This window comes from Camelus bactrianus, chromosome 9 (assembly GCF_048773025.1).
Source record: "Camelus bactrianus isolate YW-2024 breed Bactrian camel chromosome 9, ASM4877302v1, whole genome shotgun sequence".
Taxonomy (NCBI): domain Eukaryota; kingdom Metazoa; phylum Chordata; class Mammalia; order Artiodactyla; family Camelidae; genus Camelus; species Camelus bactrianus.
The window spans coordinates 4,229,943-4,246,743 of record NC_133547.1 but is presented as its reverse complement, the minus strand read 5'-3'; the positions used below and the strand labels follow the sequence as shown (position 1 = coordinate 4,246,743).

At 40.6% G+C, this 16,801-nt stretch overlaps 1 protein-coding gene across 1 annotated transcript; it reads right to left on the bottom strand.

Annotated features, from left to right (window-relative positions):
* Positions 1-1,067: 1,067 nt before the first annotated feature.
* LOC105074313 (uncharacterized) lies at positions 1,068-16,524 on the bottom strand. Its single transcript, XM_074370963.1, has 4 exons — positions 16,437-16,524; positions 14,170-14,468; positions 7,769-7,895; positions 1,068-6,417 (listed from the first exon to the last, which is right to left on the bottom strand). Exons 2-4 carry the CDS (start codon positions 14,182-14,184, stop codon positions 4,673-4,675), a joined length of 1,887 nt encoding a protein of 628 aa, XP_074227064.1. The 5' UTR covers positions 14,185-14,468; positions 16,437-16,524; the 3' UTR covers positions 1,068-4,672.
* Between the last annotated feature and the right edge of the window lie 277 nt (positions 16,525-16,801).

Sequence of the window (16,801 nt, the reverse complement as noted above, 5' to 3'; positions counted from 1 at the left end):
TTCTATGTCTTGGATACTGTAAATAGCCCTAGTAAGAATATTGGGTTGCATGTATCTTTTCGAATGAGTGTTTTTTTCCACGTATATATCCAGGGGTGGAGTTGCAGGGACATATGGCAGTTCTATTTTCAGTCGTTTTAGAAACCTCATTTTCAAAATCATGTATTTCATTATTTGCTTAAAGAGACTGCTTTGCACAATTTTCATATTTAGCTTGGATTTCTTCACTTTACTTCAGTGAAAAACCCAGAGTATGTATAAATCAAGGGCTTGTCTTCAGATTTGTGTGGCATGGAAACTTACATAGAGGAACGACAGGTGCAAAATTCAAGTTTTATAACCATATAGATACAAGATTCTCAGATTTTCAGCTTCACTGAGAGTTGCAAAGATACAACGTTCAAAATGGGGGAGTAAGAGACTTGTTGCTAAGGTGCAGGTGCATCACTAGGACTCTGGAAACAAAATGTGTTAATTGCACCTTAAAATGCATCTCTCCAGTTCCTCCCCATCATGACATTGTGTCTACCGTCATGTCTTCCTTCCATTTGTACAACTATCATCTGAATTCAAAATGCAGATAATAACCAATGCTTCTTTGATTGCATAACTTCCACACAGGAGACACCATTTTCACGTGTACAATATAGTGTGATTTAGTATGTTTGCAAGTTGTTCAACCAAAATATTATCATCATACATCACTCTCTTAAAGAAAATGTTCAGCAGCAAGGCATTCATTGAATGAATTGACACAATCACACAATAAATTACTATAGAGACATTGTGTTATTTATATGTATTTAGTTATAAGGGAAGCTTGATTTTTGAACACCTGACTACAGCCAACTCCCATAAAGATTTCACATCACCATTTTGTGGTTCCAGTGCTTTGACTGAAGTGAAGCTCCAGGGTAACTCTTTCTTCACATTTATAATGCACCTTCCTTCTACAAGTCATTTCCTTGTGAGCATTATCATGTCACAAGACACCCAAAATAACTCACTGATTTATATACTTCCCCGTTGTAAAATAAAGGAAAAACACAAGGAAGAGAAAAAAATGCTAAGAAAAATTTTATAAACATATTTTATTGCAATAGAAAATTAACCATGTAACATATCGTCTGATCCCATAATTTGAAATTCAAATTTTAACAGACTTTTGATAATTGCTCCTCTAGTACACTGCTTAGTTATATTATCTACAAAACATGCCCAGACACTAATTCTTAGCAACCTAGTGTAAAAGTCTTACATGATGCATCTAAGGAAAACTTTCCCAACAATTTGAAACAACTGTATTGAACAATAGGATGTTTCTCCACTGCCAAGTATGAAACCTCACCACAACCTCTTCCTACTTGGCCTGTGTGATCAAGGTGACAAAACAGCCTGAGGGCTTCCTCTTTTGAGCAACTTCAACCAACTGGAAGTTCAAACCCTAAGTGGGTGTGCTCCCCTCAGCCCCCACCTAGCAATCACATTAAGACTAAGCTGGACACCATTCCTTGTTTCTTCATATCATTTTTGGAACAACTTGAAACTCTCCCCCATCCCCCGAGAAATCTGAATTATAGAACATTCTCATAACACTTGAATGTTAATATCACTGTGAATGACCAAAGCAACTTTTGGCTGGAGGTCTGTCCTAATCCAGTGAATGGCCACAAAAGCAAATCAGCAACAACAAAAAATATTTTTGCACAATATACAAAATTCCTAGTTTATCTATTAAACAAACATGTTCCCACTGTACAAGGTTCATTTTTAACAGAAACCTGAGGAATATTGTTCTTTTCTAATTATTGTACTGAGTTGCCCAAGAGCAAAAGTGAACTTGTAGAATTTTTTAAATTTCTAGTATTTTTCATATGCTTGCTATATTCCTATTTTCCCTGCAAGTAAATGAAGGTGGAAGTCATGACACTGACTTGGCTGGACAAAACAACCCCAGGAGAAATATATTCATATACTGAATGGAAGAAATATTCATATGCTGAATATTCAGGACTAAGTAGCAGCTTTTAGGGAGTGTTTAAAAAACAAATGAAAACAGTCCCAAGGTGGAGTCACCCACAAGACAGCAAAGCAAGACTTAATTAGTTTCACCCCTCGAAGAAATGTGACAATAAACCAATCACTGTCAACTGTCCTGAACACCAGAGGTAACCTACAAGGTAAGATTTCTGTCCTTCCCCTAAACAAGGTAGCCTTGCCTGAGAGAACCTTTTCCTTTACTAATAACTTTCTACCCAACCCAGTTTATGCCTGAAAAGGCTTCCCATTGTGTACAGCTCCTTGGAGCACCTCTTTATATAGAAGGTGGGGTGCAGCCCAATTCACAAATCATGCAATAAAACCAACTAGATATTTAAGTGTACTCACTTCAATTTTTGCACATTAGTCAGAGTCTGAAATAAACTGCTCTGCCACTCAAGCTCTTTTGATAAACTTTTCCTCTTGCGGTAACTGCTCTCCCCTCAAATTCCAAAGGTAAGAGGAACTTTTCACTAAACATACATACCTACACCACCTACTCCCACGCGATGGAGAAAGTGACCAGCTTTCCCCGAGCCTTGTTCCCACCACATAACCGGTCACGCTCCTCCTGTGAAACAGCCGGTCCCTGGACGCCCTGCTGCTCTGCTCATGGGCGGGCGGGGCAGGGGGGGAGCTTTCTGCGCTGTAGCCCGCTGCGGCCTGTCTACAGGCCGGCACCCTGAACACGCGTCTGCTGAGTCAAGTCAGCTTTACATTAGTCTCCGACCCTCCCTGATGCTAATCCACACAATATTGAATCTGATAACTCCGGGTCCTGTTTTTCCAGGGAACTTGGACGTGAGTTGCCGTGCCTGATGAAGCTGGCCCCTTCATCTTACTGATTCCTTCCCAGGGAGAAAAATCAAAGGCCTATAATGTAGGAATCAACAGACTTCAAACTTCAGGTTGAGAGGCATGAAAAGTAATGTAGTCCTCTCCAGGAAACTGAAATACTGTTTAGACACGGAAGATAATGGGTCATTTCCACATGTCCTTCTGCCTCTTATACACACATCATGTCATCAGTTTTACCCTGTTGTGACTTGTAATGATTCTGCAGTTTGCTGCATTTCAGAGAAGTAAACACTGATTTCTTCCTAGTTTGCATTCTCTGACAGGTGGTCTGTTTTAATTATTGCTCAAAAAATTCACAAGATTTATTGTATTCATAAGGATTCCCAAAATAGGAGTTCTTCGGTGAAAGCAAAGGGCAGTTTCTTAAAAGCGCTTCAATGTTCAGTGTACCTGTGTACTTTCTGACCTGTAAGGATTTTCTCATTATACCAAAGTGGTTGGGACATGATGAAAAACGTTACAACATTCATTCTGTTTGAAAGCTTGTTTTCAAACAGAAATTCTCTGTGTTCCGCATAGTTGATCTTCAGATACAAGCCTTAGCACACACACTGGTTACTGAGGTTTCTCTCAAAATTGTATATTCTTAACTCTAGTGTACTGTGAGACTGCATATATTTTCTACCATACGTTACCGTGGCTGTTTTTCAACAGAGACATTCTCCTGTTGCCTAAGAAATGGAACTCAAGCTAAAGGCTTAGCCACATCATTACACGTATAAGGTATCATGCCAGTATGTCGACCAACTTGTGATCTTTGGGTGAAATCCTTACCACACGAATTTGTGTGGTTTCTCTCCAGGATAATCATTCTAATAATAGTAATGAGTGAGGAAATTATGAAACTGCTATTTTCATTGCATTTTTAAGTATGGTGTGTTTAGTGAACCCCCTGTTTTAAGGCATGATCCAAAAGCTTTGCTACATTCAGAACATCTCTAATGTTCTGTCCAGTATGGACTACCTGGTGACTGCTGAGAGGTGAGCCCCAAATGAGGATTTTTCCCATTCAGGGCCTCTGTGATCTCCAGAATGACTTCTCTGCTGAATGAATCCCCTGTCTATAAGACCGGTCATACTAAATCCATGTATCTGACTGCCCTCCAGGACGGCTGTTAAATGAAGCTTAAGATGTGCACACCTGCTAAAACCCTTACTTTACGTTCCTCACCAATAGGGATTCTCTGGCTGTAAGTTAGGCTTCAAACTACAATGAAGGATTTGCCGCACACATATTTGCAACCGTCCTCTCTAGTAGGAATTCATGGAGGATCTCTTTTAATTGAAGCATAGTTTATTTACAATATTGTCAGTTGACTCAGGTATGAATTTTGACTGAAAACACTGAGAAATTCATTGCATTTCTCTGATTTCTGTCCACTATGGTTATCTGACAGTAAGTGAGGCTTTTCCACATTCATAGCACATCCATCATTTCTCCCCACAATGAATCTCCTATGAATATAAATTGTCACATTTCAATGATGACCTTCCCACATATATCATATTGATATGGTCTCCCCTGTGTATCTACTCCCTGAGGCATAGTGAGGGTTGAGATGTGAGGAAAGGCTTTTCAATACTCATTAGTTTTGAAAGGTTCCTCCTGACTATGAATTCTCCGATGCCTTGAAAGGTGTGATTATCGACCAAAGCCTTTCCCACATACATCACATTGATATGAGTTTTCTCGTGACTGCATTAGTTGATGTTCTGTGAGATGTGAGGCCTGATGTAAGGTTTTGAAACCCTTCTTATGTTGATAAGGTCTCTGTCAAGAATGAGTTCTCTGATGAGTGTTAAGCTCCCTTTTTGTGCTAAAAACCTTACTGCACCAATTACATTTGTAAGGATTCTCTCCAGTATGAATTCTCTGATGTTTTACAAGCTCTCCTTTGCAATGAAAGGCGGTGCCACACACATTACATTTATAACGTCTCTCTTCAGTATGAATTCTGTGATGAATTCTGAGGCTTGATTTACACCTGAAGACCTTGCCACACTCACAACATTGGTAAGGCTTCTCTCCAGTATGAATTCTCTGATGGTATGTAAGCACTACTTTGTGACGAAAGGCCCTGCCACACTCATTACATTTATAAGGTCTCTGTCCAGAATGAATTCTCTGATGAGTGTTCAAGTTTGTTTTTGTACTAAAAACCTTGCTACACTCATTACATTTGAAAGGTTTCTCTCCAGTATGAATTCTCTGATGGTTTGTAAGCCCTCCTTTGCGATGAAAAGCCCTGCCACACTCATTACATTTATAAGGTCTCTCTTCATTATGAATTCCGTGATGACTTCTGAGGGTTGATTTACAGCTGAATTCCTTGCCACACTCACTACATTGATAAGGCTTCTCTCCAGTATGAATTCTCTGATGGCTTTTAAGGGTTTTTTTATAAGGAAAGACCTTGCCACACTCAGTACATTTGAAAGGTCTCTCTCCAGTATGAGTTCTCTGATGAACTGCAAGATTTCCTTTACAGCCAAAGACCTTGCCACACTCACTACATTTAAAATGTTTCTCTCCAGTATGAATTCTCTGATGAAGTGCAAGTGATGCATTTTGAGTAAAGCCTTTTCCACAGACGTCACATTTATATGGTCTTTCTCCTGAATGGATTACTCGATGTTGTCTGAGATGTGATCTCTCACAAAAGCCCTTGCCACACTCACTGCATTTGTAAGGTCTCTCTCCAGAATGAATCCTGTCATGCTTGGCCAGATTTCCGACGTGAGTAAAGCCCTTGCCACACTCACTACACCTGTAAGGTTTCTCTCCAGTATGAATTCTCTTGTGACTCCCAAGTGCTTGTTTATGATTAAAGACCTTGCCACACAAATTACACTTGTAAGACCTCTCATGACTAGGAGTTCTCTGATGTCTTGCAAGTTTTGAATGAAAACAAAAGACTTTCCCACATACATCACATTTATCTAATTTCTCCCTTGTAGGGATGATCTGGTGTGTGTGGAGGTAGGATCCTTGGAGAAGAGCTTTGCCACTCTGGGTACTTTTGTACAGTCTTTCACTGTATGTCTTCAGGTCTCGTGTCAGTACTGAAGGATGCAAAAAATCACTCCCATCTATTTCAGAAATGTTGGTTTGGACACTACTAGAAGTTCCTGGAAGTGGTGAAAATGAGGCACTCCTATTGCCCGTCTTGTCAGCTTCATTAAATAAATCAATTTTCTCTTCACTATTAAAAATATGCAGTTCATTCTGAAAGCTTAATGCAAGTCTGTTTCCCCTGGGCTCGGTCCCTGCACCACTTGTGGCACGTTGGTCTCTCTCATCACGCAGATTTCCACTACCATTTACAGACGTTCCTTTGTAATTTCTTTCTTCATCTCTCTGCTGAGAGTCACTGTCATATGCATTTTCCTGGATGCTCCTGGGGTCAAACTGTTTTCTTTCAGTCCTTACATGTCTTTCTGTTATCACTGTTTGGAATAATTCTCTATCGATGTTTGCCTTTAATTGTAATTTCTTCATTACATGTATACGAGACATATCTATAAAGAACCATAAGTATCCTATTCATTATAACTCACTAATAAATGTTTCACATTAAATACATGAGAGTATACTAAAACTAGTACTTATACCAAACAGAGTTATGAACCTCCCCAGCATGATCTTATCAATGTTAGGAACACACAGAACAATAAAATTATTTACCAAAAGTGAACTGATCACAGGTAATTCTAATAATTTTATGACAGCCTAATTTCAAACACCCTATGACAAAAGGACACAAATGAAACAAAATTCTGTAACCTATCAAAGAAAGTATTTTCGATCGTAACTGCAAAGTATGTGTGAATTAACAGTAGATACTGCTGTTTCATAATTGAGGATGAAATTATTATGCTAAACAGATTTTGTATACTTACTGGAAAGGAAGAAGTGCTAAGGAAGAGAAAATAGCTGTGAAAGCACATAATTGAAATCTAGCGTATGTAAATAATATCTGAAATTTGTGGCAGTTTAGAATAGGGAAACAAATTCAGTAGAGAAAAAGTTAAGAATTTCACAAATGAATTAAAAATAAAAATTTTTTTCAAAATACTTCCTAAGAAAAAATACACCCATAAGTTGGGGAGATGAAATATTTCCCTCAAGAGATTTCAAAAAAAATAAACTTCTGTTTGCCCAACAAACTCTCCACTGTGAACAGAGGACCCCAAACACTATTAATGCTGTGGTTTCCTCTCTGCCCTTCTGAGATCTGATCTGTGTTCACATTTCTCTAACATTCTGACCAATTGGAGTGCTTTTGCTTCTGTTTGATTTTTTATTTATTTATTTATTTTTACTATTTTATTGTCTCTTCTCATAGTTTAGGGCTCTTTTCTATTATCCCAAAAAGTGGAGATAATAGTCAGATCAGAAACAGAAAGTCTTGCCTATCTGAAGGAAGAAATGCAAAATCCTGTGTCTTTTCCAGAATCACAACCCTCTTGTTTAGCTGAGGAGTGAGGACTCTGCAGCTGAGACTGGGAAAATGTTTGATAACTTCCCACCACATGCTTCCTAAATGTATAGAACAGTGTGATATGCAGGTATCCAGCACTTTTCCTAAAAATAGAGAGTCAAAAGCCAAAAGGCAGAATACAGGAAATTGGGAATTCTTTAAGAGTTTACCACTGAGCTTTATTTATAATTCAGCCCTGAAACAACCCTGACATAACATGAAAAGGGCTGATCATCTGAAGAAAGGGTCAGTTTAAACTCGCTGTACTATATCATGTCTGAGACAACAGAGCTTTAAGATCAACCAAAACAGGGGCTCCCAAGTGGGACACAGGGGAAAATGCAAACACCCAAGGGCAGATCTCAACATCAAAAGGGAAATTCTCTCACCCACGGTCAGCAGGTTCCTGCAGGTCTCCAACATCACGTCCCTGTACAAGGCCCTCTGAGCAGGGACCAGGCACTCCCACTCCTCCTGCGAGAATGTGATGGCCACATCCTCGAAGGTCAGCTGTTCCTGAAATGAAAACATATTTCACCAACGGGTTGAGGAGAGTTCTTATCTCCATACAAAGTGAAAAGAGGAGAGGAAGGTAAGGATTGTTTCAGGTGAAGTAAGTATTCTGACAGATGGAACTTAAGTATATGGAGCAAGTTGTGTGTCCCCGTTTTATTTTTTAATTTTTTCTTTCCTGCTTTAAATTGTTACACGTCTTCCTAAAAGAATATGATATCTTCCAATTAATGGAGATTTTCTGTCTGTCTTGAGAATCCATGACACACATGTAAATAAGACTCAGCAAGTTGTCTATGCCACTGCAGTAGATATTCTGTCCTGCACACTCAGTGACAGTCAATATCTAGATGAGCAACAGCATGAGTGGTGTCTTCAGAGATGACAAAGTCCGCATTGGCTTTACAGAAATGTCAAAATCTCAATTATGATGATGATAACAACAACAATGTTTAAAACTGTTGGAATATTTCTATAGGTTGAACATTCCTCATACTAAGTAATTTAGAGGCATGAATTTGTTATCAACATATTATCTCATTAGGAAAGATCTGTTTCCTTCTTACAAGGGACAAAACTGTGTCACAGACACACTGAGAAACTCAATTCAACTCAAGAAGCTAAGAAATGTCACAGCAAGCACCTGAACTCAGAGGGTTGGGCTCTGAAATTCAACCTTAGGAATCAAACAATGAGTTACAGAGAAATCCTGGACAGGCTTTGGAGAAATGGAAACCCTACACTGTTGGTAGGAATGTAATTTGGTCCAGCCACCATAAAACACACTACAGACATTCATTAAAAACTCGGAAATAGAGGTACCCTTTGATAAAGCAATCCCACTCCTGGGCGCTCATCAGGAGAAAACTCAAATGCAAACAGAGACATGCATCCCAATGTGCACAGCAGCAGCATTTACAGTAACTGAGCCATGGAAGCAACCTGAATGCCCTTTGACAGATGACTAAATAAAGGCGTTGTGGAATATACAGAGTGAAACACTACTCAGCCTTAAAAAAAGAATTGAATGCCAGTGGTAGCAACATGGATGGACCCAGGGATTATCATACTAAGTGAAGTAAGTCAGAGAAAGACAGATACATACACTACCACTCATATGTGGAATCTAACAAGATGATACAAATGAACTTACTTATAAAACAGACTCACAGACATAAAAAACATTCATGGCGACCAAAGAGGAAAGTGCGGGAGTGATACATCAGGAGTTTGGGATTAGCACATACAAATTACTACAGATACAACAGAAAAACAACAAGGTCCTACTGCATATAGCACAGGGACTATATTCAACACCTCAAAATAATCTTTAATGAAAAATAATATACATATGTATGCATAACTGTAACACTCTGATGCACACCATAAACTACAGAAGATTGTAAATCAACTATAACTCAATTTAAAAAAAAAGGAAACACTAGATGCATTCCTTCTGAAATTACAGTTGAGTGAAGTGGCCTGGCCGGGGCTCCAGCCTCTCACCACTGTACCATGTGCCTCAGCAGGGACCAACAGAGGAAGTAACAAGAGGAAAAACAGACAGGGAGTGACACAGAGACACAGACACAGAGGGAGTGTGTCAAGACAGTGGGAACTGTTAACTTTCACAAATCTAAGGAGAGGGAAAAGCTAAAACTGAAAGGGTGGGAGAAGCCATCCCACCTAAAGAGAGCAGGCGACTACACTGTGGGGCCAAATGACATCCTTCAAAGTTCAACAGCCCCCGTTCCTGGGCTCTCAGAAGTCTGCCTGCCATCTCCCCAAAGATAAAGTATGTTCTGTCCTGGGCATGTTTGCGCTAAAAAAGTAACAGCCCCAGGTAACACCCAATCTCACACTAGCTCAGGGTGGCTTCTTTCAGGCTGGTCCCCAACTTATCCATCATAAATTCCACAGCCCTTCACAACCCTGAGATTCTTACCTCACCTACAGCCAATCAAAAAACTTGGGCACAGCCCCCAACCCATTGAGCTCACCAGCTCCTCCGCCCCGCCCCGAAAAAGACCCTGGACTTTCATCACAACGCTCGCACAGGCACACCTCGTGTGTGCACTCCACTGCTGTCTATGGCAGTGTAACCTGATACGTTCCTTTTCTATTTCCAGTCTTTGTCTCTGGTAAATTCTTTGAGCACCCATGCACCAGTCCGCTGTGTTCCCCAACATACACTGTATCAGACAAAATGACAAAATAAAGGCAAAAACTAACACAAGACACAAAAGGTATTACATAATGTTAACAGTCCATTCACCAAGAAGATAAAGGAATTCTATGTTTATACCTAATGTTAGAGCTTCCCCCAAAATGAAGCAAACGTGAACAGAAATGAAGAAAGAAACAGAATCAGCTCAGCAATAGTTGAGGACTTCAGTGACCCAGTTTCACTTCTGGATGGAACCAGACTGAAGATCAAAGGAATCACAGGACCTGAAAAACACTACAGACCGACTGGACATGACACACACGTACAGATCACTCCAACAGCAGCAGCAGAAAACACGCGCTTCTCAAGCACACATGAAATATTCTCCATGACAGGGCACATGTTAGGCCACAAAAGAAATCCTAACAATTTTAAGACACAGAGATCATAAAAGGTTAACTTGTTGTAATCACAATGAAATAAAACTAAAACAGGAGGAAGAAAAAGGAAAAATTCTGCAAAATATGGAAACTAAGCAACTAATTCTTAAACAATCATTGGCACAAAGAAGAAATCACACGAATATTGTTAAACATTTGGATGAAAATGAAAAGACAACATGCCATGATTTATAACATGCAGTGAAGGCTGTGGTGAAAGGGAAGTCAACATAGCAAAATGGTTACAACAAAATGCAAAGGATTTCAAATCAGAACATCACTTTTACATCTCAAGAAAGTAGAAAGAGAAGAACAAACTAAATCCACCTTGAGCAAAAAGAGTGTAATAAGATTTGACCAGAGAAAAGGAAAAGGAAATTAGAAACATTTAAATGTCAACAGAGCAAGAGTTAGTGTTGGGAAAAACTTAAATGGAAAAACGTTTAACCAGATTCGGAAAGAAAGAAAAAAAGAACCAAAACCAGATATGAAACAAGAGACACTGCAACTGATATGGGGGGAGGGTATCCCTCAAGTGGTAGAGCACATGCTCAGCCCCCAAGAGGTCCTGGGTTCAGTCCCCAGTACCTCCTCCTGCAAGTGGAAATCAATGAAGAAACCTAAGTACCTCCCCCTCATAAAAAAAAAAACAACACAAGCAATTGAAATGGAAGTCTTTTTTAAAGGACTATCAGGGAATGCTATAAAAAATAATGCCTAAAAATTACATAATCTAGTACATTTTTAGAAGCACACAACCTAATAACTAAAAAATAAAAAATATTGAACTGAATTATGACTAGAGAGACTCAAGTAGTAATCAAAGATTTCAAAGAAAGAAAACCTAGGATTAAGTAATTGCACTGCAGAAATCGACCATTTAAAAAACAATAATTTCAAAAAAAAAAAAAAAAAAAAGAGAGAGAGAGAGAGAAGAATTATCTTTAACCCAGTAAAAAATTCTGCAGGCAAGATCCTGAAACAAAACCTATTGAAAGTCACACAAAGGAAGGGGAACTAAAAACCAATACTCTTATAAATACTGATGCAAAATCCTTGACAAAGTACTAGCAAACCAACTTCAACAGCACATTCAAAATATCTGACTTCATGAGCAAAAGGATTCTATGCCTATAAGGCAAGGGAGACTCCATATACAAAAATCAATTCATTTGATAGACCACATTAACAGATGAAAGAAAAAGAAACACACAGATCATCTCAACTGATCCATAAAAGAGCATTCTGAAAAATTCAACAACCTTTCAAGACATAAACACTCAACAAAATAGAAACAGTAAATGACCTCAACAGAATGAATATCATTTACGGGGTTGGCATCAGTGGTAGAGTGCATGCCTAGCATACACGGGGTCCAGGGTTCAAACCACAGTACTCAAGTAAGTAACTCATCAATAAACCGAACTACCTTCCCTCATGAGTGAAGAAAACAAATGAATATGATTTATGAAACACGTACAGCTAACATCATACTAAGAAGTGAAAGAATGAAAGTTTTTTCCTCTCAGATCAGGAAGAAGGCAAGGATGTACTCTCTGCACTACTGTTTTAAAAAGTACTGAAAGTCCTGCTAACAGTGCAATTAGACAAGAAAAAGAAATCAGTCTTGCAAAGTGAAAAACAAGTAAAATTAACTTGTTTCTTATACGATAAGGTTACGTATGTATAACCTGTAAAGTTTCCACAAGAAAACTGCTACGTCAAATAACCATTTTATTGAAGTTGTACAATGCAAAACAAACATGCAAAAATCAGCTCCATTACTATATACAATGAACAAAGTCCATACAAAATTAGAGAAGAAAACTATTTAGTAAGTATTTAAAAAGGGATGAAATATTTAGGAATACATCTGCCAAGAAGGGTAAGGACTTGTACACTGAAAACTAGTAAACATTCCTAAAAGAAATCCAGAAGCATACACATAAATGGACACACAACCTGTACTCATGCACTGCAAGTATTAATACTCTTGAAATGTCCTAACTACCCAAACTCTTTTACACATTCAACGGAGTCATTATCAAAATCCAATGGCTTTCTCTGCAGAAATAGGAAAAACACACTAAAGGTTATAGGGAATCTCGAAGGGCCCCAAATACCCAAAACGCTGGAAGAAGAAACATGGAGGCCTCCTTTTTTCAGGTTTCAAAGCATCCTACAAAGTAATCAAGATGGTGCGTTACCGGCATAGACACAGGTACACAAATCAATGGAACAGAAGAGAATGCTCGGATACAATCCTTTACATCTATTTAAAATGTACGGACAAGGACGTTAAGATTGCAGAGTGAAAAAAAGACAGTCTCACAACAAATGGTGCTGGGAAACTGGGTATTTACCTGTAAAACAATGAAGCTGAAACCTTATGGGCCAAACAACACAATCAACACAGTGAAAAGGAAAAAACAGAAGAATGGAGGTGATCAAAGTGATATAAAGAATTTCCAACCCCCAAACACTTAGATTTATTTCATAGTTTAAAATAGATGATGGAATAAAACACCCTCTATCACTGATATCTCTTGCTCATTATGATTTCAGTCACTGACTCATTCATTCAGCTTCGATTCTCTTACAAAAAGTCACAACAGATTTCCCCTTATTGCTCTATTTTCAGATTTTACCAAGTATTGGGCACGTTAATACCGACATCCACATGCAGCTTCTGTTTATTTTAAAGGAGGTACTGGGGATTGACCCAGGACTTCAGCTTAATTTTTTTTTTAAGTATTCTGCTTTATTTATATTTTGGTTTTGTTTTGGGGAGAGGTAATTAGGTTTACTTAGTTATTTTAAACATTTGCAGCTCCCTTATTCTGGTTTATAGAGATTGGACGGTACATTCAGATTTGCAGCTAAACAATCCTGCTGCCCAACAGCCCTGACAAACCAGTTGTTTGAATCCACTAGTGTGAAGCCCTGCCCAGGACAATGCTCAGTGGAGACACTTCACACGTTCTAGGTCAGTGGGTCATGAGGATGGAATCTAAGTGGAGATGACAAACACCGAGGAAAGGAGCTGGGTGACTGTGAATGTACAGGCGTGACACAGGTTACTTCAGAGTCAGACCAGATTAGCGAGTCCAAAAGAGGGCACTTTGGAAGGACAGACAAAACAATCAACTGATCTGGTGTATGTATACAATGGAGTACTACTCAGCCATAAAAAAGAATAACATGATGTCATCTGTAGCAACATGGATGAATGTGGAGTTCATTATTCTAAGTGAAGAAAGCAGGAATAAGAAAAAAATACTATAGGATTCACTTATATGTGGAATCTAGAAAAAAGAGTGTAAAAAAAAGATACAGGTAAACTTATTTACAAAAGAGCAACAGACTTACAGACATAGAAAACAAACTAAGAGTTATTGGGGGAATAGTGGGTGGGAAGGGATAAATTGGGAGCTCGAGATTTGCAGATACTAACTACTATATAAAATAGATAAACAACTTTATACTGTATAGCACAGGGAACTATATTCAATACCTAGTAGTACCTATACTGAAAAAGGAAATGAAAAGGAATATATGTGTGTGTGTATGAAGGTAACATTATGCTATACATCAGAAATTCACATAACATTGTAAATTGACTATACTTTGATAATAAAGAGAAAAAAGTCAACTGAGAATATGACTTTACCTGAGAAGGAGCCATTCCTGACTCCTTTTCTTTCTTCTTCCTCCTCTTCCCGACTTCTTCTCAGATGAGTGGATTCTTCAGAGATCAGTCTTTCAAGCTGAAAACCTTCTGTTTAATGCTCCTAAAAAACATACCCACTTCCTGTGCCACAACCACACACATCGGGGAACCTCACCACGTGCACTAAACAGTCCTCTTCTGCCCACTGTCACAGGAGGGACTCAGGACAGGAAACCACACACAGACCAAGCAGGGAGTTCTTCACATTTCTTGGTATCTCACTCCACTCGTGGTGAGGCCTACAAAGCAATTATTTGACAAGTGTACACACTGTGTAATAATTCTCACAAGAAAGTAATTTATACTTCTGTCAACTCGAGATTACCATTTTGCCTCTGTGTGGTGATTCCAAGTATACAGTCGCACTATGAGAGTAACTACAGTCAGCAGGCTGTACGTTAGATGTGCGGGTTGCACTATTTTATTTTATAACTCAACGGTTGTAACCTTTGGCCAACATCTCCCTGTTTCCCTCTCCACCCAGCCCTCAGGACAACCTTTACACTCCAAGGCTCTATGAGTCTTACATTTCAGGTTTCCAAGGAGCATTCTTCTTCTGTCCTAGCACTGTCTTAATTCATGGCTGACATAAATTTTCTATGTCCACCCATGTGTCAATAGACATTTTAGCTCATTCTACATCTCGGCTGTCCTGAATAATGCAGTAATGCTCACTGGAGTGCAGATACTTCCCTGAATAGAATGATTTTGTTTCCTTTGAATATCTAGCCAGAAGTGTGTAATTTAAGCAAACAAACGTTAAATGTATTACATTGTAAAGCCATCAATCAGTATGACGCAGATTAGTCGTCCACATTCAACAACTCATCTGCCATCTGCATTCAGTTTGCCCTCTCAACCTGCCCTATGTGTTTCCATTTCATTCTTTATCTGTCTCCCTATTTCTTTGTGTCACTATCTTTGTTCCCCTCTACCTTCCCTCTGTCCCTGCTGCGCTCCTGTCCCCTCCCTCGCCCCGGTCCTGCCCCAATCGGCAACGTGTTTCCCCTCTTGCTGCTCCTTCCCCCCAACCTTTCTGATTGCCCCGTATCTCCACGGATTTATGCCTGATTCTTCCTCCACCTCTGCTCCCTGTCGGCCCTCCGGCTTACATCCCTTCTAACCTTTCACCCTCCCTTCCTCCCCACTCTCACACCCCAGGTGGCTGTTCCTCCTTCCTGTTCTTTCTCTCTCTTCCTCTGCTCTTCAAGTCAATAGCTGTCCTCTGTTTGTCTCCCGGGACCACCATGCTTTGAAGGCCATGGTTCCAAGTCTTCTAAGCTCTCTCCCACTCCCTGTGTGAAGCGCCTAACCGTTGTTAGTCACCGTCTCCCGCCTTCCCGCCGACCCAGGGCCCCTCTCCTGCTGTGGCTCTCCAATGGCCGGAGATCCTGTTCCTTTATTCACGTCTCTATATTATCCACCTGCTACTTCAAGGGATAAATCTATTTACTACCGTTTTGCAAGTGCCTCAGCTACCTCAACGACACCATCCATTCGCTAACATTCTTTTCTCCTCAGTGTTTCTATTTTCCTCTGAGCTGCTCTCTGTCTCTGTTTCAACTGAACCCCTCGCCCAGGAATTTACTGCAGGAGTGAATAAATGCCCGCCTAAAGGAAGAGACCGTTTTCTAGCGGGGTGTAATTTGGGACATAACAATACTGGGGGGGTGGTCACACTGCTGCCTCAGGTCACCTCCCCCTACGTGGGGTGTGGGAAGGGCTGACTACGAATGGGAGGCCCGCAGAGCAGAAGGACAGCCCTGAGGAGTACGCGAGGACACAGCGGCTGGGAGGGAGGGGGTCTCAGGAGAGGGCCGGGCGCCCCAAAATCCCGGGACTCGGTAGAGGACGCCTCCCCAAAGGAGCCGGCTGTCGGTGCCGCCCTCCAGGGCCGAGAGGGCGATGCTGTGGGCGCCAGTCCACCTCGCGGAATAGGAAGTTACACTGGCGGGGGCGGAGGGAAGGAGTCGAGGGTCCTGAGCAGGAAAATATCAGGAGAAGCGGTGTCTCAGTGACGGAAGGCAGAAAAGCCGAGGCCAGGGACCAGCCTCACAGTGGTTTCAGACCCAAAGGAAAAGATCCCGGACGTGGAGCGGCGCCATCTGGACTTACGTGGCCGGGGGGCCGGGTGCTGAGGATTTACGTCCGCAGTGACTCACACACCCTGAGGACGTAGAAAGGGGGACCGCGCAGCACAGACTTACATTAGAAACTGGGAACTTACCGCTGCTGCGTGACCTTCCCTCCGCGCTCTCCACTTCCGGGTCCGTAAACATCTGCACATCCGCGAAATCAGAGGCGGGACTTCCGGGGGCGGGGCCTCGGTACCGCTTCCTGGGTGTCTGGGTTAAGAAAGAGCCGGGTTTGCACAGGGAGTGGCGGGAGGCGTGGCAGGGGACTGTGTCACAGGGTGGGGAGGAGGTGATGTGTCAGTGGCCTTGAGATGAGTTTAGGCCATGGGAAACAAGTCCACGATCACAGCATGTTTGTAGTATGTTGTAAATAATGATTTTACGCATGCATAGATTATGTAAGGCTTAGAACAAAGAACATAGAAGTAAGCATGCCC

Coding starts and splice junctions, on each gene's coding strand:
- LOC105074313 (XM_074370963.1), bottom strand. Junction 6,418..7,768: donor CAGGAACCTGCTGACCGTGG/GTGAGAGAATTT, acceptor GGTTCTTTATAG/ATATGTCTCGTATACATGTA.